At 37.7% G+C, this 27,642-nt stretch overlaps 1 protein-coding gene across 2 annotated transcripts in view; it reads right to left on the reverse strand.

Annotated features, from left to right (window-relative positions):
• Positions 1–27,642, reverse strand: part of mcmbp (minichromosome maintenance complex binding protein) — a 33,507-nt gene continuing 5,865 nt past the window's right edge. For both annotated transcript variants that reach the window (XM_072557456.1, XM_072557457.1), the window contains exons 3-16: positions 25,057–25,197; positions 21,275–21,316; positions 20,207–20,308; positions 19,948–20,077; positions 19,218–19,369; positions 18,096–18,193; positions 15,385–15,563; positions 14,919–15,042; positions 12,305–12,422; positions 8,460–8,625; positions 7,381–7,514; positions 5,679–5,843; positions 5,511–5,599; positions 1–2,862 (exon numbers count right to left, since the gene is read on the reverse strand). In XM_072557456.1, the coding sequence (XP_072413557.1) occupies positions 2,736–2,862; positions 5,511–5,599; positions 5,679–5,843; positions 7,381–7,514; positions 8,460–8,625; positions 12,305–12,422; positions 14,919–15,042; positions 15,385–15,563; positions 18,096–18,193; positions 19,218–19,369; positions 19,948–20,077; positions 20,207–20,308; positions 21,275–21,316; positions 25,057–25,197 (1,767 nt within the window). In that variant the 3' untranslated portion in view covers positions 1–2,735. The remainder of the gene's footprint in view (positions 2,863–5,510; positions 5,600–5,678; positions 5,844–7,380; positions 7,515–8,459; positions 8,626–12,304; positions 12,423–14,918; positions 15,043–15,384; positions 15,564–18,095; positions 18,194–19,217; positions 19,370–19,947; positions 20,078–20,206; positions 20,309–21,274; positions 21,317–25,056; positions 25,198–27,642) is intronic.

Raw genomic sequence — 27,642 nt, forward strand, 5'->3', positions numbered from 1 at the left:
TCAAAGTTTAAAAAAAGTAGCTTTTAATTTGTTTAAGAAACAGTAATTTACAGTAAATATCCCTGATGGTCATTGTACAGAAATCTTCAAAGATCACATGGAAAAATCACTTGCCTCAATTTTCTGAAAATTAAGATATATCCCAACCTTTAGTCACATTTGTTTTTGAGACAAATCTGGAACTATCCAAAATTTTAACAATGTGGCAGAATTATGAGAGAACACCAGGAACATTACAATTCAATGGCAGTGCATAGTATGTTCCTCTTTAATAACTACGTACCAAAGTCAGCTCAGTCTATTTTTGAACTCAGGAACGCAACTCAAATCATAATGCAAAAGGCAATTTGTCTCTGAACCAACTCTTAGGAATTAATCAAAATTATTCACAACTGATCTGAATTCCAACCCAACCAAATCCAGAAGTCAGTACTTTTGAAATGAACACTGACTCTATTCAACCATGTTACTTTGTTAAATGAAAACCTTAGAGCAAAATTATCAAGGAAAGCACCTCGAGCAATCATGAGTTTCTTGTGCAAAGACATTACAAAACTGAAAAACTTTTACTGAAAACTGCAAATGATTCAATCTTTAAACATATTTGGGGAAAATCCTCATATATATCAACTTTACATCAAATTCTCTTGTTGTAAGGCTTCGCCCATTTACTAAATCGGTTTTGTGTACCATGCCACTCACTTACAAGACTTGGTTTTCAATTAATCCTTAAATGCAGCAGTTTCTTGTTAGAATTCATGGCTTCACCTATTAAATAACAGCTGCTTGTTGGAAAAAGGGTCAGGAAGGCACAATCATAATATGCTTTGCTTCAGTACATTGCACAGGTTCAGGAGAAAGGCGGTTTTGGGATATTGTTGAGACAAAGATGGCTGCGCACTGCCTTCAATTGTACCGTAATACTTGACACTTAAATTTAGTCCCTCCAACATTCCTCAATAGGGAAACGCAAAACAATGCATATTTTTAAAAAATTACATTGGAACTCTGAACTAGAAAAGTTCCTATTCAATTGATATTGACACTTTAGTCCATCTGCTATAACAAAACATATGAAATACATGATAGGTTTAGGAGTTGAGAAGCACACAGTTTTGAGAAGATGGACCTGATCTCTCTGGTTCTGTGCATGAGGCCAGCTGTGCTTGATTTACTCTCCCTCACTGCTAGCTGTAAGGTTCCACTATTATTTAAGTTTGGACAGTCTTAATTCTGTTCCTAGTTCAAGGTAACCACGATACTTAAAACTGCTCTAAATTTAAAGTCTTACATTAGTGAATAGGAACTGTTCAGTGTTTGTACTAAGTTACAGCATTGAGGCAAAGTACAGGAAAATTGTGTATTAATCCTGGGAGTAGTCCATGTTGCCACTGGGTATAGAAGATAGGTTCCATTATCCTGCAATAACTTCCTTAACCTGAACTCCTGACAACTGGCATGCTTTTTTTTTTAAGTTAAGCTTAACTACCCAGTCCAGTAAGTAATACAATGTTTAAGGTGCTTTAAGAATGATTTGTTCAGGTACAATTAATTTTGATCTGGCACATAAACCAATAAACCAAAGCAAGTGGGGAAAATTTATACTATGGAATAGTTTTTAACTGATTCTACTTGTCTGACAATGCACTGCCTTTTCTCATAATCCACCAACTCAGATTAAAAGTGAAAAAATGTGTGTTATAATACCAAGTGAATCAAATTATCAAAATATTTAAGGCTGCTCAAGGTTTGCTCTGACAGTCTTAATTTGAAGCAAATGATATAACCTGGCTTATTCTTACACAAGTCTACAAACTACTAATTTAATTATTCACTTGTTACCAGATGCACATATTCTACATAATTAAATAAGGTCAAAGTATGGACAAAGGAAGGACTATTTCAGCTCCTCACAGCCATTCTTTCCACAGCCCATCTGCCCCATCAGGAATTCCTTTCCACTGCATCAAACGTGTGCCAAACTGCACATTTGACTTACAATTAGTATAAACTGCTGGTTGATAACCTCACTGAACTAAGAAGCACATTTCAAATAGATGCAAAAACACAGTTATGGTTTGAAGGCAGCTGCTACATAATTTAAATACTCAGTAAAGTCTGAGCGCTGATATCAAAAGTGATAAATAAGGGAATGCTTCAAATGTTAGAAGTTAGCCCGTCTGATTAGCCATCTCCATACTTAAATCTGTGATATAAACAAACTGACTGTTTGTTTCAATGTCTCTGTACAAGTTTAGATCCGGATATTCAGACACTACAAGAACTTCATCCCTGTCGCACAATGAGATTAATCATTTCAAAAAGAGAGCAAGAACGTAAGAGCTGTTGAAATCTTCATAGTTCACTTTTTTTTTTAAAAAAAGGCAATTTTAAACAAGTACAATGTTATGCAAATGTAGTTTACAAAATTACAAAAATAGGTTTGTATTTGAGAATTATGTTAGAGGAATGTAGAAGATATTTTCACAAATGGATGCATTCAACTAAAATGCAGTTCAAGCAACACAAATTAGAAATAAAGTAAAATTTAGATTTAAGAAATTTCTGTAAGAAAATTTGATACAAATGATGTATAAAGAGGGAAAAACTTGTTTTTCCTTAACCTGATGACTCACTTGGCAGGTAGGCTGAGAAGGAATGTTAGTTCTTCAAATTTAAATAAAGCCCACTGACACATGTTCGATACTCTCTTGAATTTTAAAGACTGTCCATCATTAAGGTTCATTGCCATTTACATGGGTTTGCTGCTGTAGCCTGCTTTTGCGTAGAACCTCCAACTGCTTTGCTCGCTGCCATCTCTCTCGCGATAAGGTCACATGGCCAGCACTCAGTGACACCAACCTTTTAAAAAAACAAATTAAAGTGAGCTTTTTAATTAATGTTCTTAAGCTATTATTTAAATAATGAACGTTTACATTAGGCTAACAGAAAGCATATCTTGAACACTCATGCCCATTGTTTACGTAAACACAGACCAAATTCTTTTTAATTAACTCGACTGTCAAATTACTTCTCAGTTTTGCTGTCTTAATGGGATGGAACATTCACTTCCTGGAACAGTTCCTTAGCTAGAAAAAAACAAAATTAAATAAATGCTTAACTGCTAATTCCTCAAAAAACTATAAAAGTATGACAGTTAAGGGCCTAGTTGGGCACTGAAGATAAGCCCAAACTCACTATGATGGGTACTAATACTTTTTTTCCCTACAAACTTTACTTCAAGCTACAGTGTCTATAAATAATATTATAGTCATCATCAGGACAGTTCAAACCAGATATTTATTAGAATTGAAAATGAGAAAGGAAATTCTGATAGTTCTTCTTCATTTGTAACAATCTGGTTAAGTATTTTGCACATTTATATAGATAAAATTAATATCTCAGTTGAAGAATACCTGCTTAGAAGGCAAGACTCAGTGGCAACTTCTTTGTCAACATTGCAATCACATGCACCAAGGGCACACGTGGTGCTGTCCCTATTTCTGGGCCACAAGGTCCAGATTCAAGTCCTACCTCAGGGTGTGATCGCCATGGAGATGTGTCACAACATGTCCAAATACATTATGCCTTTTAATCAAGGAAGATTCTAATCCCAGAGTTCTATTCAAATTTCAGTTTCAGACCTTAAACAGTCTCCCAGACTACATTTTCTACCTCCTAAAATGCTCTTCAGCCCTACTTGAGACCCTATGTTACATACTGGAATACAAGGCAAAATTAAACCGTCAAAGAAAAATAATAAATAATGCAGTTAAAATTACTGTGATTTAGGTTGCTCTATCAAAGAACCAGCACAGAAACTATTGACTTCCGTCTGTATATGCATCTCTGATATGACATGCCACTGTTAATTTCAAATTCTCTTCCACAAAGTCAGGCGGCACTGCAGATAAGGTAGAGGTAGCACATAATTACAAAGGGATAGGGATAGTCTAAAAGAACAGGCAAAACTATAGTAGCCGAAACATGAGGTTTATCCATTTGGGACTGAAAAAGGAAAAGATCAGGTTACTTTCCAGATGGTATGAAGTTAAATGGATGTCCAAAGTGATTTGGGAATTCAGGTGCAAAGATCTTTAAAATGTCCAAACAGGTGGAGAAAATAATCAAGGTGGCTAATGGTATGCTGACCTTCATATTCCAATCCTCTTGATATAAAAGATGCAGACATACTGCTGCAGTTATTAAAAACAAAACCTAGATTAGACCCACTGTGGAGTATTGTGAGCAGTTCTGGGCATCAAACCTTAGGAAGGAATATACTGAGCTTGGCGGGAGTATGATACTTGGACTTCCAGGGTGAAGTTATGAGGAGAGTTTATCCAAGTTAGGCCAGTTTTCTCTAGAATTTAGAAGGGTGATCTGAAGTCTTCAAGCTATTAACAGCAAAAGACGGTATTTTCATTGGTTGGAGATTCCAGAACTAGGGGGCATAGTCTGAGAATTAGGGCGAGACCATTTAGGCAAGATGTTAGGAAGCACTTTGGCAAATAAAGGGTGGTAGAGGTTTGAAACTCTCTCTTGCACAAATAGCAGTTGATGAGATCAGTTGTTAGTTTTAAATCTGGGCTGTTTCCAGATGGCCCAAGGTGGACCTCCGGCCTCAATGTGGTTCCAGAGCGGTCTCCCAGCCTCTCCGGAGGTTAGGTTCCAGCATGGACTGCGTTGGTGGACTGTTGTTCTGAAATTTTTATTTCTCTATTTTTAAATTTATTCCTACAATCTGTAATGCCGGATGCTTGATTTCTTTACTTTTCTAATTTTTTTTCCCCAAGAACTTGTCCTGAAGAATCTGTATCTCGGTACCTAGGTGGAGACATGTAAATTTTTCACTACTCATTTGAGTAGGTGAAAATAAAACTAATTCAATAATCTTTTGTTAAGCAGATGTGCTGTGGATATATGCCAAAAGCATATATACAGAGTTAGGCCACAAGTCAGCTATGATCTCATTAAATGGTGGAACAGACTTGAGGAGCTGAACGACCTACTCCCGTTCTTAAGTTCCAATAATCTCCTTGTTGTCCTCCTTTCCTTCAACCTTTCCAAATGCCTAAAGTCATAGTGCATTATCCCATTCATTTACTCCTCTCCTCAATGACTGACATTGACACCCTTACAAAATATCATTAAGTTAGAATCTTTCACTTCACCCCAATATTTTCCTTGCAAATTCCTCCATCCCAGGATCACCCCACAAACAATACAAATGTTTTAATGAAACTATGACTGAAAGATAGGGCCTGAGGAAGAGAAACAGAGAAAGATGTGAGCTTGAAAGAGTGACCGAGTTTCCACAGTCAAACCTAACCTTTATCGGGGTCTCAAAAAGAGTTTATTCAAAACATGGCAGTTCTTGAATTGAAACGTTACAAGTGGGGAAACAGAAGTGATTAACAGTTTAATGTATTTATTGTGAAGTGTTCTGATAATCCTCAAAGAAAATGGATGAAATAAGCCACTTCATATCTCATCATCACATTATTTACCTTGCAACAACAAGCAACTGATGGAGATCTTCTGCAGTTATGCTCCTAGGATCACTCTTCCTCATGTCCACAAAATCTTCTTCCACTGCCTACAAAATAGACAATTAAATACTGAAATTATGCAACCATGTACAAAACTTGAAAAGAAAATAAAAGAATCCACATTACCTTTGTCACATCATCTGATATACTATAGTCCATCAGTTTCAGTAAGCTCAGATATATGCGAAATTTCTTGAGCATAGAAGGCACTACTGCTGTTTGCAAGTTAGTCATGTACTCTTCAATGTTGGTAGGCATCATCTGAGGCTGTAGATGGACTTGGCAGTCAGACTATAAATCAGAGAAAAGAGTTAAATAAATTTCTCAAGACAGCATTAGAATTGACATGAAGAGGAAGAGCAATTTACAAAATATTCCCATTGCTTACTTTAATAATTCATAGCATTATTATTAGCAAAATAAATGCACATGACTGAGATGTACATTACACATTATGATTGAAAATTATACTTGCTATTTCAGTCCTTTTGCTAAGCCGTCATGTGTATTTGTTTAGTTAGGAGGTCACTACACTTCATACTATAATATTCAAATAGTGCCTTACAAAGCATTAACAGAAAGTATAAGAAAAGTAAATTTCAGCGTCATAGAGTGAAATACAAAATAAAGAGTTCACAGGTTTAAAAAGGATAGAATGGGTCAAGGAGTCAATCATGAGAGGGTTTAGTTTTAGGTTAAGGGGCAGGAGATTCAAAGGGATTTGGGGAAAATCATTTTCACTCTGCAGGTGGTAGGAATCTGGAATGTGCTGCTTGGGAGATAGTGGGGGCTGGAAACGTTACAACCTTTAAAAGATATTTGGATAGGTACCTCAAATATCATAACATTTAAAAATATGAGACAATTGCAGGAAATTAGGATCAGTGCACTTTTATTGGTAGTTATGTTGGTGCAGACTCGACGACCGAAGGGTCTTTTCTGCGCTGTGTGAATCTATAATTATTGTATCAAGGCAAAATACTATGAATGCTGGAAATCTGAAAGAAACACAAAGAATGCTGGAAAACTGAATACCCATAGAGAGAAAAACAGAGTTAATATTTCAAATCTGGTATGACTCTTCTTTAGAATTACTGTACTGATGTCAAAATAAGCTCCAGTAGAAGCGATCGGCACAATAAACAGGTCAGTTTGAGTTTGTGTTTGTCCATAAAACCTGTACTAATAACATCACTAACAAACAAACATGAAATGGTAGCACCAATTACAGGTGCAAGTAAAACCAAGTTAAACAGATTTTAAAACACTAAATTGAGAAATTAATCTTTATTTTTAAATTTTTGTCATCCCAGTAAATTAGTAAAGAAACTTTTGTTAATTACTCAAGAGATTTTGAGTCTTATGAATGGAGCAGGATCACAAAACCTCAAGTTTTTAAAGGGATCTTGAATCTATCATGCGTCTGGTTCAGCCTGTTGGGCTAATTCTAAGATCAAGAGACTGTTGGAGTTTTTTTTAAGATTTAACTTGCTGAGTGTTTTATTTCACCTATAAAAGTAAAATGGCTTGTGTAAAAGGAGGCACTTGCAACTAAAAAAGCATTACCAGCATCCTTTAATAAAACTTCTACGTTTTGTTATAAAATAGAATATTAATGATTAATGTTGATTTAAAAATTCAGAAGTTCAAAAGACTTTCTTATAACTCAAAAACTAATTAACAGATATGGTAATGATAATAGATTAATTGGTGTGGAAAAAAAACCAGGTGGATTACACACAATTTATTAAGAACAAAAATCAACAGAACATGGCATGTGATATATATGTGAATTATACAAAGAGACACATCCACACAGTACATGTACCGGTAAGAGTGATCTTCCTTCAGAAGTGATGAGTACATTAATATTGCAAGGGAATTCCATCTGGTGGTAGTTGAAGTCATAGTCCACCTTCTGCCAGGTAATCAAATTACCAAGTGCTGTCACATTTCGGACACCTGTGAAAGATTGGGAATTTACAGTGATCGTTTATGACATTGTTTGTGGCAGTTCAATTACTACTGCTTCAGGCTCAGAAATCTAAGAGGGCAAAATAAAATTAACATTCTGTTGTTTTGTAAGAGTAATGCTTTCGAGTAACTGCCGCAGTACTTATCATATTTAAACCAATTCCAACTAAATCAACAAAAGCTTGTTCCCAAGACTTCTTTGTTCCTGTACTCCCAATAACGCCCCATCACTTGCCTTGTTAATTCCAGCTCATTTAGAAAAATAATATAACCCAGCAGCATTTTAGGACATTAATTTCTTTGTCCCCTTTCATTAAAAGACATTCTCTAAATATTCAATAGTAACTTGCTCCAGTTTTATTACTGTCACTAAAAACACATTTACCACAACATATATATTTTTTACAGGTCTAGTCCATAGGATGTAACTCAAGTTTAAATGAAATGAATAACTTTCAGTAAGCATACACAACCGTTCAGCTGTTTCACTGTAGTCTGTTAGCAAATTCAATACCTTGATAGTTTGATAAAGGTGCATATTGGTGCCCAGTGTCTAAAGAAAACAAAGCTTAATTTCAAGAACCTTTTCAAAGGGGCTTGAACTGGTATAATTGGAAGAAATTTGCAATGGTGATTAATTCAATCTGGGGGTGGAGTCAGTCCAAGAGACTGTTCTGATAGTTTGGCTGCTTTCCAAACAATTGTGTTGACCTCACAACCTTTAAAGTTTCGCTTGTCCTGTCATTCCACAAAATCTTCTCACCCTCCTCCTCTGTTTAGTGCTTCCTATAGTAGTTCCCAGATTAGAGGGCATGCAAGTTATTCAGTTCACATCAGCATTTGAAACAACACAGCTACTCCAGTTGAACAAAGATAGCTCAGCAAGCACACTGGCAGTAAAACTTGATCCAAATTGTAAAATTTAGTTCTGACCTGTAGCCTCCAGCTGCCCTTGTTCCAATGAAGTCTCATCTAACATGAGTGAAGTGTTACTGGCCAGCTGCAGTACTCCAGTAACAAGGCGGTTTGCAGTGTAGTCTTTATGCGGGATGAACTGGAGGGTGTTCATGTTGTCAAGTGTCATGGGTAGACAATAGGACTACAAAACACAAAATTAAAATTAAGTGGAAATGTAAACAAAGCTCCCATTTGAATAAACTGTACAGTAAACAATGACTTGAGAAACACAGCAATTTGTTAAATATCAATACAATTTTTAAAACTTGCTTTAGCTTTAATTCTAAACTGTAATGATGTGCGAATTACATAGCACACGCTACTATTCTTAGGTATGCACCACACCTGGTTGTGAACATTTCAATTTATTTTGTGATTCTGTTTGTATTATGCCCATACTTTAAAACAATAAAGACCAGTTCATGGATTATTCACAGGACAACGGTCCAGATTATATAAAGTTAAAAATCACACAACATCAGGTTATAGTCCAACAGGTTTAATTGGAAGCACACTAGCTTTCGGAGCGACCCTCCTTCATCACTAGCTCTGAAAGCTAGTGCTTCCAATTAAACCTGTTGGACTATAACCTGATGTTGTGTGATTTTTAACTTTGTACACCCTAGTCCAACACCGGCATCTCCAAATCCAGATTTTATAGTCAGTGGTGAAGAGACAGTGCTCCCCACTCACTTTAAAGAAAGTTGACCACAAAAATCTAGCGTATCCTGTAGATTTTTGAATTTTCTATTTTCCGATACTAGTTTGAATTTGTTTTCAAGCCAAGTTGATTTCAACAGTGATATCATCAAGTAAACAGCCAGTCACACTGAAGTATTCTTAGAGACTGCAAACCAGGATGCAAAATGCAGCAGTTATCGTTGACTTTGAAGTTTTAGAGTTGAATGAATGAGTGTAACAATCACATGAGATCAAGGTAAAAGCTGGAATATCAAAAAAACTTTAAAAACAAATACGTAATAACAGGAGGAAGGGCAGAGTGAAGCATAAGACAGGCTATCCACAGTCCACTTCCAGGTTTCTTGTGACAGCTAAAGAAGAAAACAGACTTGGCCAGAGACAGCAGGTAGTGTGCTTGATATTTGATGTGAAAACTTCCTCAGGTGACTAAGGTTTTGGCAGAAAAACTTGACCATGGTAGCTGGAGTTGGCACAAGAAGGAACCGGGGAGGGGGGGACAAGATTTGGCTGAGCAGGGGCAATTAATAGATCAGTGCAGCTGGGGAACTGGGACTCTGCAAAAGCCCGAAAGCTGTAATTGTCTCATGCAGCTGCAGCACAAGAAAACCCCAGCGCAGTGCTAGCTCAGAGAAGCATCTGCTCAGCACAGGTGAGAATTGGGGATTTAGAAAAAACTCAGGAGCAACTATCAGCTCAATGAGGCTGAAGTAAAACATTTGCTCCATGACATTGAGATGTGAGTTGTCAGGCACAGCTGGAGAACTGGGACTGTGCCAATGATTAGATGCCAGAGTGCAGCTTTGTAAACCCAGTGGGATAGAGCCTCAGGTGAATTCATTGAGTGACTGGGAAACAGGCAGCCATGGGGCATTCTGAGTTTGTGTCCTATTGCCTAAAGATTCATTGCAGGCAGAAGCAGCAGGAGGGCCTCCTGCAAGGCCAAGTCAGAGATGCTGCTGAGGGAAAAGCAGAAACTAAATCCTTAAATGAAAAGAACTGAAATCCATGCTGAGCAAGACAAGAACTTGAGAAGTTTATTTGTGATTGATTGTTGGTGATCATTGATGTCTGGATGGTTTGCTGAGAAAATGTGTGGAATTTGTCTTGGCCATGTTTGCAACTCAATCTGCAAGCTATCGTGTATATTTGACCAGAGCTTGCTAGTTAAGTCATACTTCAAATCAAGTTAATTCTGAATGTTAGAACATCGGATAGATAGTATTGATTCTGTACTAAAGTCAACACAGCAAAGGGCTGGGAGAGGAATTCGGAGATATGAGGAAAGATTGGATAGGCAGGAACTATTTTCATTGGAGAAGTGAAGGTTGAGATGGGGACCTGATAGAGCTGTATAAGATTATGTGGGGCCAAAACAGGTTGGATAGAAAGACACTTTTCTCCATTAGTAAAAGTCAATTCCCAGGGAACACAGACTTAAGGTATGACATAGAAGGCTAAGAGGAGAGATGGGAACTACTTCGGAGTTTGAAATAAGCTACAATGATAATGCACAGTGTGAGGAAATTAAGTATCAAACCTGGGAGTGGTCCATGCTGCCAGTGGGTAAAGGGGATGGAGAAAGGTTCCATTGTCCTGTAATAATTTCCCTAACCTGAATTCCTGACAACTGGTATGCTGTAATTTGTTTAGTTAAGGTGAAACAGCCATTTGAATATGTAACACAGAATGCTTAAGGTATTCCAAGAATGATTTGCTTGGTTGCAAGTAAACCTGATCTAGCGCATAAACCAGTTAACCGCAAGAAAATGGGGGAAATTATACCATGGATAGTTTTAACTGATTCTATTTGTCTGATAATACACCCAGGATGGTGGAGTCTCAATCTCACTGACTGAAAGGGTGGTGACTCAAAAACTCATAATAGTGGTAATTAAATATTCAATTGTGTTGCAACAGTCTTCAGCACTGACTGAGCCAAAAACAGGAAAATCAGATTAGTGTAGTCAGATGTTGTTTGACTGGTGCAATAATGATGGGCGAATGGCCTCATTTTGTGCTGTAAACCTCTATTAGTCTACATTTGAACACAAGCATTCAAGAGTGGCTGTCAGTTTCAGAGCAGTAATAACTGAACAATTTTGCAAGCACTACTATCACAAAATTTGGGCCATCATCATACCCACTCTGTAAATTAACAACTTGATTGCCCAGAATAGGCCACGCATTGACTTATGGTTGGTCCCTAAAGTTGCCTTCTCATTTAAAGTTTAATAAACAAAAGTAAAGGCTGAATTTTCAGATGTCCCAATAGCTGTACTGCAACTGTAGAGTAGATAGAGAAAATCCATCCTTTCTGGCACTAGACAAACAGTAAGTCACAGATTTAACATCATTGGTAAGATCATTCAGAAGGGAAGTTTTAACCAATCCATTATTGTCATCTGGAAAACTAACTGACCAGGATAGAAGCTCTTTCCACAAACAGTTTTAGAAGGGCACTTTGACAGGTTTTTGAAGATGAGGAAAATATAACAGGGCCACATAGACAAAGCAGACTGTCAAAAAGCTATTTCAGATACGACAGGCTCAGTGGATTTGTTTTGTACTCTAAAGTTCCATGAGTCAACATTGAATCATGCTAAATTACCTTTCTGTTACAAAACTAAACAAACATTGCAACTTGGAACAGGAATACTGGCAAACATATAATAATTGGTGGGTCAGTAGTAAAATTTAAAATAATCAATTTTTCCTCAGAAAAAAGCAAGAGTACACTGCTTGACACTATGCTGTACTGGTGGTGGAGATTCTTAATCTAACTTGAGCACCAATGTGCATTACAATATTATATTTAAAGCTCAAGGCTCTTAGTCACATTAGTTTATTTTTATATACTTTATAGTCTTATCATTCTTTTCAAAACATTTTGAGAGATGCCACAAAGCACCGATAATCCCTCAGATCCATATCCCTGGCTGCGTATCTTCCTTATATGCATGGATCCTGACATTTATCACTGCTAGCAGTAAGAAAACACAGATTCGGACTATGGTGAAATTCGATGTGGCTCAAACAAAAACAACTTTAACAAAAAAAAAATGACAATCATCAGAGTTAAATAATCATAATCCCCAATCTCCATTGATTTAACCACTTACTGAGGGAACCAGCTGTTGAATGGTCCTGTGAAAATACTTTGTGTACGAATTATTTCTTGGGCAGCCACTGAGATTTACTGTGAATTTACCCAGTGGAAGAATGTCACGCCGTGAGTATCTGCAACATTAATCAAAACAGTTTAATAAGTACTAATCAGCCACCTAATTTTATTAGAGAAGATACGATTATCTTTTCTACAGGCAATTATAACTCTTAGCCACACAACATAATGCATTAAAAATGTCTCAATTGCAAAAATGCTCTGCTTGCATTTTTGCAGTAGTCTGCCAACTTTGTCACTGTTCACCCCCCCCCGCATTTTCTCACTTCTTGCATCCATTCAATATGGAATCCTCCTATGCAAATCAGGTTATATTTACATAATCTAGTCCCTGGCTAGTTTGTGCAAAGTAAATATCTCTGGTGCACCATGATCTTGAATTCCTGTGTTCTGTCTAAGTTTTAAGACATGTTCTTTCAGTTTTCAAGTTTATTTCTCCCACACCCCATAGAACTAAGATGCTAGTGGCCTATATTCTACACTCGAGTACTGATTTCTTTTTGTCCTCTCACAAATCTCGCAAAAGTAAGATATCTAGTTTTGAGCACATTCACAATCCAAATCTTCGCAATTTCTACGAGGTTTCTTCTTGCCAGCTACTGCCATGACAACAAATAAAATATTAGTTTGCTGTTAGCACCATCTCCAGAGTTTTACCCACTCGATCCAAAGCAGGAAATACAAAACATTTCACCCTTTGTTTGTTTAACATGTGCATATTGTGATGATGCAGCTCCTTGAACAAGATTAGGTTGTCCTTGTTCTTTTTCAGAGGGGTCGTAAAGACAGAGGTTCCATTTTGTCTGCATTTATCTACTTGAAGAAGGTTTTAACTTTGAAACAAAACACTTGTACAATGAAAGGGGACTGGCCAGTTCTCCCAGTTCAGCTGTTCTCTGGTTTGTTCTGGGTCAGCAGTGTGGCTGTGCAGAGCTGTTGGTCAGTTTAAGCTGGTCCAAGAAACAGTTACATGGAAGAAGTTGTTCCATGCGGAATACCTCTGCCATTTCTGCCTCTCCTATAAGAGTCGGTGTTTAATTTTACCTTGTTTGCTAAGAGGAGTTTATGGGGATTGCTGCAGGAACTTGGAACAGCATCATTAAGTTAGGATAGCCTGTTGGGTTTTTGAATAGGTTAAGGTATTCTATAATCTGTTCTCTTTTGTTTTGTATTTCATTCGATAATCATGTAAATAAATTGTTTTGTTTGAAACGAAGCAGCTGCACGACTCCTGGGATATCACTCCACATCTGCTTAAAACAACTCGCAAAGTTAGGGTCTGGGCTTCTATCTTTTAAAGTTTTGAGGAGATCTGGCTTGGTCCATAACAATATCAACTCACTGCCCAATAGATTTTCACAAAAGGTGTCCAGAAAGCAGATTTTAATTTGAGTAGCGTAGATAGTAGTTAGGAAGTGTCGGGTAGTGTCCTTGCCTCTGATCTAGAATCTCTAGATTCAAGCTCCACTCCAGGATTTGATGGCCAAGGGAGGTGCGTTCATACACAATCAAACAGGTTGAGCATCAACTTGTAAATCTTCTTAACATACACCAATGACAGGGTGCAAGAGCAGGAGAGATTGCTGATCAGCCATATAATGGAAAGAAAGTGTACTGAAGTAAATGTTGCCACAGCAACACAAATTCCTTGGGAGGCCAATTGGCTGAATGGCTGGTGTGGATCAGAATGATGCTAACAGTACAGTTATTAATCTCCATTCTGGCTAAGTTTGATTCGGCACCTGCATGCTTGCCTTGTCTGGAGTGGAGATCACAGCACTGTGTTCATCTGCCTTCGACAAGAGAACTCAAGAGCAACAAAAAGAAGGAGGAAGTTCTAATGACACAATGTTCAACATCAATCTTCATATACCCAAGATTGCAAGTGCAACAGGAACAATATGAAGATAACTAAACAAACAATAGTGGGTCACACTAACATAAAATTAGTTGGTTGTTTTCAACTAAACATTCATTTTAAAAAGTCTAAATTAGTGGGCAAAATGTGAAATACAACTGAAGAACTGTAGATGAAAGCCCATCCCCCACCAACTACATGTAACTCAAGTCGAAGCAGTATCACTCAGCGATGCAAATATATTATGCTGTAAAGAACAGATTGCTTCATAACACACAACTGTGATTCTGAACACTGGGAAGAATAAGTTTGTACTTCTTTGTTACTAACAGAACAAACTATAACTTTGAAAATGAAAAATATCACTGCTATTATTTTCATTCATATACTGTTTATGAACAAGGCAGATTGCAGTAATTACATGAACAAAAAAACAAACACCTTAACTGAGAAACACATCTCCCCATGATTACAAAACCTCATTTCCTTTGCTCAACATAACAGGTACAGCTACTCAAAAGAAGGTTATAATTTCACCAGAATTTGAAATTGAATACATTCTTTAGAGTAGGGTTCTGGTCATAATGTCTTTTTAATGTTTGTAAAAAACACTCTTTGTTGATGTCTAGTTTCAATGCAAGTACTAGATTACGCATATATAAAATGTGATGGAAATAAAGATGATAATAATTACACTGTAGATATTAAGTGCAGTAGAAGATATTCAGCAGCTAGACTGTCTCCCAGTAACACATGTGTCAGGAATCCAAGCAACTCTGCTCTGACTGTTGACAAATCAGGCATAATGTTTGTGATAGCTGTAATAAATCAGAAAAAGACACTGAAGGGTAATATTAATTTCAGCTAAATAAGTAATTGCAAATTATTTTTTAGGCAGTTACAATTTGTGCCTTTCTCAATAAAAAGAAGTTACAACAGACCAAAATCACTTGTAACTGGAGAGCATTCTAATAGAATACACTGGTTGCACCTTCGGTTTCCAGCTGATCAGAACTTGCATGTCCATCAGAAATATTTATCACACCATCATTCTTTCTAGAGTAGGAGTCTGCACATGATCCACAACTATGCCTCGGACACTCATACACAGATACCATTTAAAAATACATTTTACAAAACACAGATAAATGGAGACTCACAATCTTTGCTTTCGTCATCTTTCAAGGTGGCAGGAAGAAAAGGATTGACATGCTGCAGTTTGCGAGTCACAATAGCATGAAGCCTTGGAACCAATGAAGGTGGAGGACTGTGAACACGCTGCTCCTCCATAGTGTCCATACATTCGATTGGATCCAGAATTGACGAACCATCCTTTGTACTATATCAATCAGAAAAGAACAAACTCATACTATTGCTTCAGAGGTAACAAAGCTGAAAATTTCAGATTTGACTTCTTTCTACTTTCAGCATGTAAGAAGGAAAATCTGTTTTAAAAAAGTTTTCATTTCCTGCTTTTCACTGCTTTGAACTACACCTTGAGAAAATCTCAATGAAGAACGTAGCTTTTAAGTTCAGACAGGAACTGAAGAATTGGAACTATCATTTCATAACCAAATCAACACAATTTGCATCAGATCATGGAGTATTTAGCAGGCCTGGTTGCATTAAGGTTAAACGTAGGCTGTTAAAATTTTAATTCAGTCACTCTGGAAATTAACTGACAAATGGGACTAAGATATCAACATCATATCATATTTAATTTTTAAAATTCACTCCAGGAACCCAGGTGTTGTTGGCTACCATTTATTGCCCATCCCTACTTGCCATTGAAAATGTGGTGATGAGCTCTCTTCTTGAAATGCTGCAGTCTAAATGCTGTCAGTAGATTCACAATGCCATTAGGAAGGGAATTCTAGGATTTTGACCCTACAATACTGAAGAAATAGTAATTTATTACCAAGTCAGGATGGTGAGTGGCTTGGAGGGGAGCTTGCAGAAGGTAGTGTTTCCATGTGTCTGCTGTCCCTGTCCTTCTAGATGGGGGTGATTACAGGTTTGGAAGATATTGTCTAAACAGCTTTGATGAATTTCCACACTGTATCTTGTAGATGGTACATATTGCTGTTACTGAACATTGGTGGTGGTGGTAGATGTGATGCCAATCAAGAAGGCTGCGTTGTCCTAACGATGTCAAGCTTCTTCGTACTGTTGTATCTGGACTCATCCAGGCAAATTGGGAGTATTCCATCACACTCCTGACTCATGCCTGGTGGACAGATTCTGGGGAATCAGGTGAGCTACTTGCTCCAGTACTCCTTACCTCTTAGGAGTACTGCGCTTAGCCACTATATTTGTAGTGCCATAGAGTCATACAGCACGGAAACAGACCCTTTAGTGCAACCATTCGATGCCGAACATAATACCAAAATAAACTCATCTCACTTGCCTGTTCCTGGCCCATATCCATCCAGTTATATGGCCAGTCCAGTTCAATTGTCACTGGGGAATTCAGTGCTGGTAATACCATTGAAAATCATGGGGAATGGTTTAGATTCTCTCTTATTGGAGATGGCTATTACCTGCCATGTGTGCAGTGTGAAATGTTATTTGGCACTTTTCAGCAAAAACTTGGATGTTGTCCAGGTCTTCTTGCAATTAAACATGGACCACATTAGTAGCTGAGGAATTGTGAATGGTGCTGAACACTGTGCAATCATCAGCGAACATCCTCACTTCTAACCTTGTGATGGAGGCGGTAGTTGATGAAGCAATTAAAAATGGCTGGGACTAGGACATTACCTGAGGAATTCATGCAAAGGTGTCCTGGATGACTGCCCTCCAACAATCACAATCGCCTTCCATTATGCCAAGAAGCACAATGGTTAGCACTGCTGCCTCACAGCGCCAGAGACCTGGGTTCAATTCCCACCTCAGGCGACTGACTGTGTGGAGTTTGCACATTCTCCCCGTGTCTGCGTGGGTTTCCTCCCATAGTCCAAAAATGTGCAGGTCAGGTGAATTGGCCATGCTAAATTGTCCATAGTGTTAGGTAAGGGGTAAATGTAGGGGTATGGGTGGGTTGCGCTTCAGCGGGGCGGTGTGGACTTGTTGGGCCGAAGGGCCTGTTTCCACACTGTAAGTAATCTAATCTAATCTAAAGCACTCACAGCAGCAGAGAGTTTATCTCCTGATTCCCACTGACTCCAGTTTTGCTAGGGCTCCTCGATGTCAGTCATTCAAATTGATATTAAGGGTTGCCACTCTCTTCTCACCTCTGGAATTCCATTCTTTTGTTCATGATTGAACTAAGGCTGTAGTGAGTCAGGAGTAAAAGTCCCTGGTGGAATCCAATTGGGCAACACCGAGCAGGTTATTACTGAGCAGATGCTGCTTGATAGCACTGTAGATGACATCTTCCACAAGTTTACTAATGATTGAGGATTAACTGATGGGGTAATAATTGGCATGGTTTAAATTGTCCTGCTTTTTTGGGGATTAGACATACCTGGACAATCTTCTACATTGTCAGGTAGAGTTCAGTATTGTAGTTGTACTGGAATAGTTTGGGGGAAGGGCTCAGCAAGTTCTGGAACAAATCATCAGACCTATTGCCAGAATGTAGCCTTTTGCAGTATCCAGTGCCTCCAACCATTTCTTGTTATCACATGGAAGACTGAAGGCTGAAGACTGGTGTATCTGTGAATAGAGACCTCCAGAGAAGATCTGTAGCTGAGGAATAAAAAGCTAATTCGTGACCTTCCTAAAAACAAGAAACATCTAATTTCTGCTGTAGGACTAAATGCTTCCAGATAAAATGATATGAAAATTAAAGAATCACAGAGGCTCACTAAACAATTCTCGCATATTGGTTGATGAACACAGCATTCATGTTGGTGACCTGGTGCCTTACCTCTCATCATTTATGACACCAAGTGCTGGATCCACTGATAAAATTCCATAAACCTCCAGCATGTCATTTACTTTGAAATTATCCCAGTCCTCATAGATCTATTAAAGAGAAGAATAAAACATTATTGCACAAGCAGTCTAAATCAAATAATTGTCAAACAAGAATTGGATAAATACAAGAGGAAATCTTTGAGTCAAGAGTGGTGGAAGAAGATAAACTGGACAGCATTTTCAAAGAGCTGACTTAGGCATGATGGACTAAACAGTTCTTTCTGTGTTGCTTCATTCAACAATGTAAGAGATGCAACCATGACACGAACAAGTATTTGCTTTACCGAAAATGGCGACTGGCATTTATACAAGGAAACTAGTCAGTTGTTTTGCTTAAAACAGTAGAATGGGATTGAAAAATCGGTTTACATCAAGTGTATTTTCATTTGCTAAATCTTGAATTCATGAGAACCATTAATAATTAGAAGCTTTTGGATAAAGTAAACTCCCCAATAAGTTTCTGCATTCAGTTTCTTCATACGCACTTGACAGGATATTTGCAGTAGAAGATCCCTGTAGCAATTTGGTGAGTTCCAAAAGGTCAAGCATTAGCAAAGTTTAACATCTTGTCAGGCACAAAGAGCAAATGGGGTTAGGGCTAGGATTCATGTATATCCATAGTATCCAAGGGAAACACATTAGACACTGTTCCCTCCCTCAGATTTCAAGGAAATTTTGAGCATGCAAGTCTGTTGGAGAAAAAAAACCCACTAAGAACACAAAGGGGTTTTACTTTCTTCTAGTTGGTCAAGACACAAAATAGAAGCTTTAGAAATTAGTGTACATGCAATTACAGTTGCCATCACAATGCTGCAATTAAATTTTAATTCAATCAACCTGACAATATTTAACTAAAATGCCCAACTTATGCACAAACAATATGTAATTTTTGCCTTATAACCATATAGTATCTTATAATAGATCTATGACAGTTACATAACAAAAAAGTGATAAACTTTCAATATCTATTTTGTAATATTTGAAAATTACATCATTGAAATCTATTATACTTAATGTTATGCACTCAATGCACAGACATTATGTGGTTCATCCTTAAGAAACATATTACTACCTTCACAAGACATGCAGGGCCTTTCTCCCCAGGTAATGGGAAGTTGAGATCAATTGATGTAGTGCAGTTAGGCAAGTTCTGGCGTGCACCTGGTGCTTCCTTTTCAAGGCGCTTAGCATCGCCACATGCTTGTGATCCACCGTAGCCAGCACCTGGTACATAAGTGGTAAAAAAAAAGGATCAAGACCTTCTCTTTGGTTGACTTTTAGTCTTAATTAGGAACAAGTGGAGTTTCAAATTCATCATCCTATTAGCCACTCTTGAAGTGCAAACACAGCATTTTACAGATGCACAAGAGATCAGATTTACATCAAGTCACAGCCATACTGATTACTCACAGGTGTTTTATAACACATGGATTTAAACTTTTTTTTGTACTTGGAGGGAGACAGATGGGTTGCAATGTAATTTCCACACTTGAAATGCATCTTGAAAAATAGTGGAGTGAAAAAAAATCCTATCAAGTATGATCCTTTTTTGAATGTTGCTTTGTGATATAACAGCAGTTTGGGAAAATCCTTTGATGTAACAGGGCAAGGGAGCTATATCATTCATTACAGACTCTTTGAGAAACAAGCAAGACTCCTACAATATTACCTCTGGTGTTTGCATGGTGTTAGCATGAATAAACAGCAGTATCCGACAGAATGGAGATTTACATCATTGCAGTTTCTGCAATCCTTGTTAGCGAATTCTACTAAGTATAAAATTGCTGAATATATGCCCCTACCTGCACACTGCTCCTTTAATTTGGGAGACTGCATGTCCATGTCTTCATCCTCCTCATAACTCCTTTTATGCCGACTTGGAGTATAGGATGTAGAAGGATTGCCACGTGCTTGACTGGCACTAGCATAGGCGTATGAAAATAATTTAAGGAAAACAGAATTACCTGGTTAGATTGCTCAGTTACATTGCTTTCATTATTTCATTCTGATGAAATGCACTTCAAAAATAAGCTGAAATAATAAATGTCATTAAAAGGATATTTCTTTGACCCATTCGGACTCTCCAGGCACTGGAATGCAGTAAAACGTCTGTCTCTCCAGTGTGACACATTTTGCAGAGTTTAAGGCAACCTCTTGTTGGAGCTGGGGAGGAATATAAATTATGTAACACATGCCAACAAAATTCAGTCAGCATATCCCAATCCAATATTCCACTCAATACACATGATGGAAGGTAACATACTGCAACAATTTTAAACTTAAAGAGAAGCTGCATTTCCTTATATGATATTTGCTAGGGACATAATTGCAAATGAAGAATTTCAGCTAAGCTGGTTGTTACAGTTGGTTTTAATAACTCTGAAATCAATTAACCTGCTGGAAGATTACACACTTGAACACCGAGCAAGACATGGATCAAACTGAGCTATGAACCCTTGAATAACCTGCTAACACCCACCAACAATGTTCACAATTGAACAACAGAACACTAGGATGAAATGTGGACATGGTATTGATGTTTGGGGAACCTAATCTCAGCAAAATCTCTTCAGGAATACAATGATAATGACACTATGTGTGAAGGTCTTAATCCTTCCTTTTTCACAGGAGGTGTGTATCAACTGAGCCAACATAAATATTTGCACTTACAATACCAGGGCAAGGTGATAGTCATTTACAAACAATAGTCAAAGTGGAAAGAGCACTTTTATAAAATAAAGGATATAGAACAATACTAATGAGCAACTACTATAAAAAGACTGTGACCATTGATAATAAAAAGGATTTCTGCTTTTTTTTAAATTGTCTGTATTCAGCATTCAGTCAATGTTACATAAAATGCTAGCTCCATCTACTGTTGTAAGGTAACTGTGCATCTAGCCATTTTACAGCAGTTCTCTATAATTGAGAGAATCCTTGCAGATGTTACTGCTTCAACAATCTTACATGAGCTAAAACATTGTTTCTAGGACAGCAGCTGCCTTGTTTCAAGGCTTACTCATCCATTAATTGCAGTTAGAAGTCAAAAACATTAAATCTGAGGAATATGGTGCTCAATATGCAATTGTCTCAGTGAATAGGATAAGTGCTTTGAAGACAACTACTTACTCCACACTCAGCAACATCTTTGTATTTTCCAAAGCGTAGAACCTATAAAAAAAAATTTAACAATTTGAAACCTCTCAATGTTAGTGGAATATTAAAAACTAACTGGAAAAAAAGTATATGCAGTATTATAACAATGTGGAGATGTACATGCAGTCACAGTCAGCCATTAACATGATAAACGTGTACAGATCAATGACAGGAAACAAGAACATGTTTCTAGGTTAAGTTCAAATACAATCAAACAAGCAAGTTTTAAGTATTGTTTGGAACAACATTTTTTGCTGGGGTGCTTTTGTGCATATAATCAAAGCTGAGTGTATTATAATTTTCAAAATACAATCCAGTACAGTACAGGAATGATGCAACTAGTGATTTCCATTTTAGATTAATTCACAATGGAGGATTGTACTAAGATGATGCTTCAGCTCATCTGGTCTCATCATCCAGAATTTCACCTCCACATTCTTTTATCTTACCATCCAGTGATTTCTTTAAAAAGCTTCGACTATCCATTTTGGCAATCCACTCCAGCTCGACATCACCCTCTGCATAAAGAATCCTTTCTGAAGTCTGTTATAAATGTACTCATCACTATCCTAAGGCCCTGGCCTTTTACCCACACCACGGAACATAACTTCAGGTTTATCATTTCTATTTCAAATACTATTGAATGACACGTTGGACACGTATTTAATGTTGAAGGTCAAAGAACAATCCTACTTGAAACAAAATTGTTCTATTCTTTACAATCCAAAAGCTCCAAAAGTCAGAGAGCCAAATATTGGTGAGTAATGTTATTGTTGTGAAGTTGAAGACATGTACTATAGCTTTAAGAGAGAGTGAATGCAGACACCTGTCATGTGACTGAGAGCAATCTCAGCCTGCCCTGGAAAACTGGAAGTATGTAACATTTGGATGTGAAACAACTATCTGAGCTGGGTTGCTTGGTTTTTACAGAAGTTCAAATTTAATCAGTTTAAATTATGCAGCAAGATACTAAAGCCCAACTGAATTTGATTTTTACTGTTTTGACACCATCGAACCAATGAGATGATCTGATGCTTGGGGTATAAAAAGCAAACATTTTGGACAGTTAGTCAGAGAAAGAGCACCATCTGCCATTCAAATGACTGCTATTCATCACACTCTCTCCAAAAGGTACCTTTTTCGTATGAAACATCTTTACAGCAGAAGACTAAAGATGACCCAGGGAGATTTACAAAATGAAGATCAACATTGTCTAGCTCTGAAACTTGAGTTGCAGTAAACTTAATAGGGGCTTTATTGGATCAGTATATTGTTATAGAGAGTGGGAGATTGATAACAAATCTTTAAGAGGAAGGGGGCTTAAGAGTTGTAAATAGTTGTTGTTTAATGTTCACTTTTAGAGTTAAAGAATTTTTTTTCTCATAAATAGTGGAATTTTGGTAGTTCTCTGTCACTCATGTTATGAGGTGAGGTGAGCTTTTCTGTGTGTTTGGTTTAATTAGGAGGGATTACCGCTGTGTTGCAACAGTATCAAGTACTACAAACTTTGGCCCAATTCAGCACATCTACGCACGGATGTTTTTGATGATTACCTGGGAGGGAGGGAAAGAAACATTCAATTCAGAATTGATGGGCTAAAGATAGCCACTGATGCAAACTCACACAGTCAGAAGATGTATTGAAGTCTGAATCCCCTTTAAATTTGATCATTTATTTTAAAACTTAAGAAATTCAGACTTGCGATTGCTAGTTTATCACTGTAAGATAACAATATTTTGGGGACTGGTTGGGTGGGGGTGGTGGTGTTGTATTGGTGGCAGCTATTCGCTGGGTTGTTTTCAGACTTTTAGAGCTTATCATTAGTCCAGATGATCCTTGCTTGAATTGGTACCTTCACTGACCTGACTTTCCAAATTGAGGTGTTCCCAGCAAACCCAGCTCCTGTGAGCTATTACATTGATACTCTATTGCTGTGAAAAATTGGAAGTGGTTTTGGTTTTAAACATATTGTTGAACATATTAATCCTCCCCACAAAAAAATCAAATAAATACAGTCAAATACAAATTGGAAATATTATCCCTAAACTTTGAATTCACATTTAATGGTTCTGTAAATATCTTTGTCTTAACATGTTCTACTCAACTTCTTGCTCAAGACAGCATGACACATCAAGATCAAACATTTGCACCACATAAGTAAGCCAGAAGACTTCCTTCCCATAAAGGAAACCTTCTTTCAATTGAAAGGACAGAAGAAGAAAAATACTTGAAACATTCAGGTTTTTTATTGTCACATCCCAAATAGCAAGGAGTGGAAAATTTAATATAGTTGGTGAAAAATGTATGTGGAGCAGAAATTGAAAGGCTTGGTAATTTGTGGGAGGAAAGTTGCTGACCAGCTACGTTATATCCCACTACATGATTAGTCTCAGAATTGCTAATGTAGCAGGGGACAACGGAGAGCAGCTCAGCAAAACAAAGAGAAAAGGCCCCTTTGCTGCATTCTGTGTGATGATTTCCATTCAATATATCAACTTGTCCGAGGTCAAAAGAAAACTGTTAATTTCGCTGCTCTGGCAGAAATTGTTCAAAATTTTAAGACTGTACATAATACATTAACATCAAAAATCATTGAGTGCTCAGTCAAAATTTATAGATACAGAACTGGATGTGCTAAATTTGCTGCTCAGCAAACTGTTGCACTGCACTGCTATGTCATCTCTGTTGCATGCACTGAACACACGTCCTACAAAAGCAACAGCAAACAAACTGTCAGAGGTACTAACTCTGGCCATCAGTCTTTCAAATAACAAACTCTCAGTCACTTCATCTTTTCTCAGTGGTCTGTGAAGAGACCCGAATGATAGGGAAAACTATAACCAAAAATGTATGTAAATATTCTATAAAATACGATATTGGTCAAGTCTAATATGTATCTAAAGCTTTGGATGAGAATTGAAACTCAGGTTAAAGCTAAAGGGAACAGAGATGCTTTGTGCACTTTAGACCATTTCTCAAAAACGAGATTCCAATAGATTATGGAAAGTACAAAGTTTTAGTGCGATGCAGCATTTACATTAATTCCATACTTAAAAGTCTACATAGGCCAGTCCTGCTAAAGTGCACTGCACTAGGATAAAACAGACATCATAAAAAAGAAATTAATGGCTAGTGATATCAAAGATTTCCAATTACATTTTTCCTCTGGGAAGGAAACAATCTCTTCAACTAATTCTCAAATTCCTCCTGAAGGCAAAGCATTCCTTCATTTACTTTTGACCACGTGTAACCACAAGGTAAACAAACAGTTTGGAAGTATGTCTTCAAAAGCCTTGTAGGGTTCAAACTGATAAAGTACGTCAACATTTTGTTTTAAAATAAAACTTGCACAATCACAATGTTTATTATTACACAGAAGTCAAGGAATGCGAAATTTACAAGATGGGCAAAGGCAGGCAGATGCTTTAAGACTTAGGGAGCCAAGAACAATATCTGAGCACAATGGAAATGAAAAATTCCAAATTATCATCACAATATTTTGCAATATGCTTTTAGCTGCAAGTACCAGGTCATGCATGAAAAACATGCCAGAGCAGCTCTTCTACTTCCAAGTTAGAAAATTACACAAAACTTTTAATGTGAAAATAATAAATTTCTTGTGAAATCTCAGTAAGTGAAGACTGAGAAAGTTGACTCAATTGGTAGTGGAGACATGGCCTGGCTTAATGGTCATCACTGATTATATTACATTTAAAAGCTGTTTCGATGTACCATATCACATGTAAAATACTTACTCTAGATTTGGCAGACGTCTCCACAGTTTCATAAATTCCCATATAAAATTCTGGATCAAACATATCCTGTATCATGCAGCGGAATTTGACCAAGCTGTTTGGCTTCAAGTAATGCAGTGGAACATCATTCAAGGAGGGCACCTGTGGGAGAAGTTTTACTTCAGTCAAATCATTCAAAGGGAATCCAATGTTAGCCACTGAAGGAAAAGCATTTCTCATTCACTAATTTTCATGCAAATCATTTAGCTTTGGAGTAAATCGTTACTCAATAGAAAATAGGTAGGGAACACAGCTCTCTCTGTATACACATTCTACTCCACTGTACCTTAAGTTTAATCAGCACAAAACTAACCTTGCTGTCAACTATGTAACACCAAAATTTTAAGGCAAAATGCATTTAATTGATTTTAATGCAAACAACGTGGATATAAAGTGGTATGAAATTCCCTTTGTTTTAATGTTCTTATTCCAGTTACTCAAATGTGATTCGGTTGATTTCACTGGAAGATTTCACTTCAGGTGTACAGTCCTGGTTCAATTACATCTGCAGAATTGAGTACAGCTCTATGTACCTCACCATTGGAAGGATATATTGCCGGGCAACGAGTGAAGTGTTCCTTGACCAAAAAGATAGTTGGACTCTAAAGGTTAAACGATGAAGTGAGATTTCAAAAGCTAGTGTTAACGCCCTAGAATTCAGAAGATTGGTTGATCATTTTGAGAATGTGTATAAGGTATAAGCAGACAGGGGAAGAGTTAAGTTATGAATTTTGTGAAACAAGAGGTTCTGCTGAGCATGACTCAGATAAGAACTTACACTTAACAATGGGGTGCTGGAGGCAAGGGTAATGGGTTAAGGTCGAAAAGCATTCATTTTGTCAAGCCATTTAACAAGATTGCAAGCATTCAGTATGTGAAGTCAGTTTAACAAGGTGAAAAGTATTCATTATGCAAAATCAGCTATTCATTGTGTAACAGCAGATGGCTTAATCTTTACTATTGACACTTGCTGATTGTAACGGTCACCCAATCAATATGTATGTTGCCTTATCTGGATGCCCCCCCCTGTAAAATGACTAGATAGTTCATTGAGAAACTGCTGTTCCAGAGAAGACCGTGAACTCATGTCTCTGTGCACATGGGCTGTCATTCTCTCTCCCCCCAGGGCCCAGAATAAAGATGAAGAAGGCAAAACCACACTGTATCTCTGTGCATTTTGCTTCGACTGAAGAGGAAAACGGGACAACAAACTGATCAAATTTTTTAGGATATTAAGTGGAACAGTTCAGGTAGGCAGAGAGAAACTAGTTCTGCTGGTTGGGGAACCGAGGAGGCATAGCCAGATCTTTCAGGAGTGAAGTTTGGAAGCACTTAAACACAAAACAAAAAGGGTGGTGGAAATCCTTGCTGGTTAGGCCAGCATTTATCACCAGTCCTAAAGAAGGTATTTGTGAGAAACCTTCTTGAATTGCTACAGTCCCTTTGGTGCAGATGCATCCTCAGTGCTGTTGGCAAAGGATTTCCATGATTTTGAAGCAATATGTATCCAAGTCAGAATGGTGTGTGGCTTGGAAGAAATGTGCAGGTGCTGCTGTTTGTGTGTATTAACTGCCTTTATTCTTCTAGGTCGTCATACATTTGGAATGCACTGTTTAAGGAGCAGTTTGTGCAGTACACACTGCTTCCACCATATACCAGCAGAGAATGAGATGAAGGCATAAGGTAGTGGAGGTCGTACCAAAGTTAACAACTGGATATGATACGAAGGATCATGGGGCAAAAGCAGGTTTTTGGGGTTCAGTTACAGATGAGCCAATGGTCTCACTGAATAGCAGACCAGGTGTGAAGACAAAGTGATCTACGACACTGTGGTCCTAAATAGCCTCTACCAAAAAAGATAAAACCACTTTGCCCCAATGTAAACTATCAGAAAATTACATCAACAATGAACAAAAAGTAAAAGGGGTTTAAATATATTGTTTCCATACACATTTCAGGGATTCACACCATTGTACTACGAAAATGTCAGATGTAGAAAACATTTAGGGGTGGCATGGTGGCTCAGTGGTTAGCACTGCTACCTCACCGTGCCAGGGACCTGGGTTCAATTCCTGCCTTGAGCAACTGCCTGTATGGAGTTTGCACATTCTCCCCGTGCCTGTGAGGGTTTCCTCTCACAGTCCAAAGATGTGCAGGTTCGGTGAATTGGCCATGCCAAATTGCCCATAGTGTTAGCGCAAATAGGGGAATGAGTCTGGGTGGGTTGCTCTTCAGAGGGTCGGCGTGGACTTGGGCCGAAGGGCCTGTAGGGAATCTAATTTTTTAAAAAATTTATTCACACGATCAATTAAAACTAACAGTCTACAGAAGAACCTCGATTATCTGAAGGACACGGGTGGGCAGTATTTCATTCGGTTAATCGAATTCCAAATAATCGACTGCCAGATAACATAGTTTAGCCGAGCATCAGGACCTTGCGATCTTGCCGGATAATCCGATATTCAGATAATCGGATGCCCGATAATTGAGGTTTCTCTGTATATTATATGTTACCAATAACAATTACAGCAACAACACTAACTGTTG

Source organism: Chiloscyllium punctatum, chromosome 38, assembly GCF_047496795.1.
Source record: "Chiloscyllium punctatum isolate Juve2018m chromosome 38, sChiPun1.3, whole genome shotgun sequence".
Lineage (NCBI taxonomy): Eukaryota > Metazoa > Chordata > Chondrichthyes > Orectolobiformes > Hemiscylliidae > Chiloscyllium > Chiloscyllium punctatum.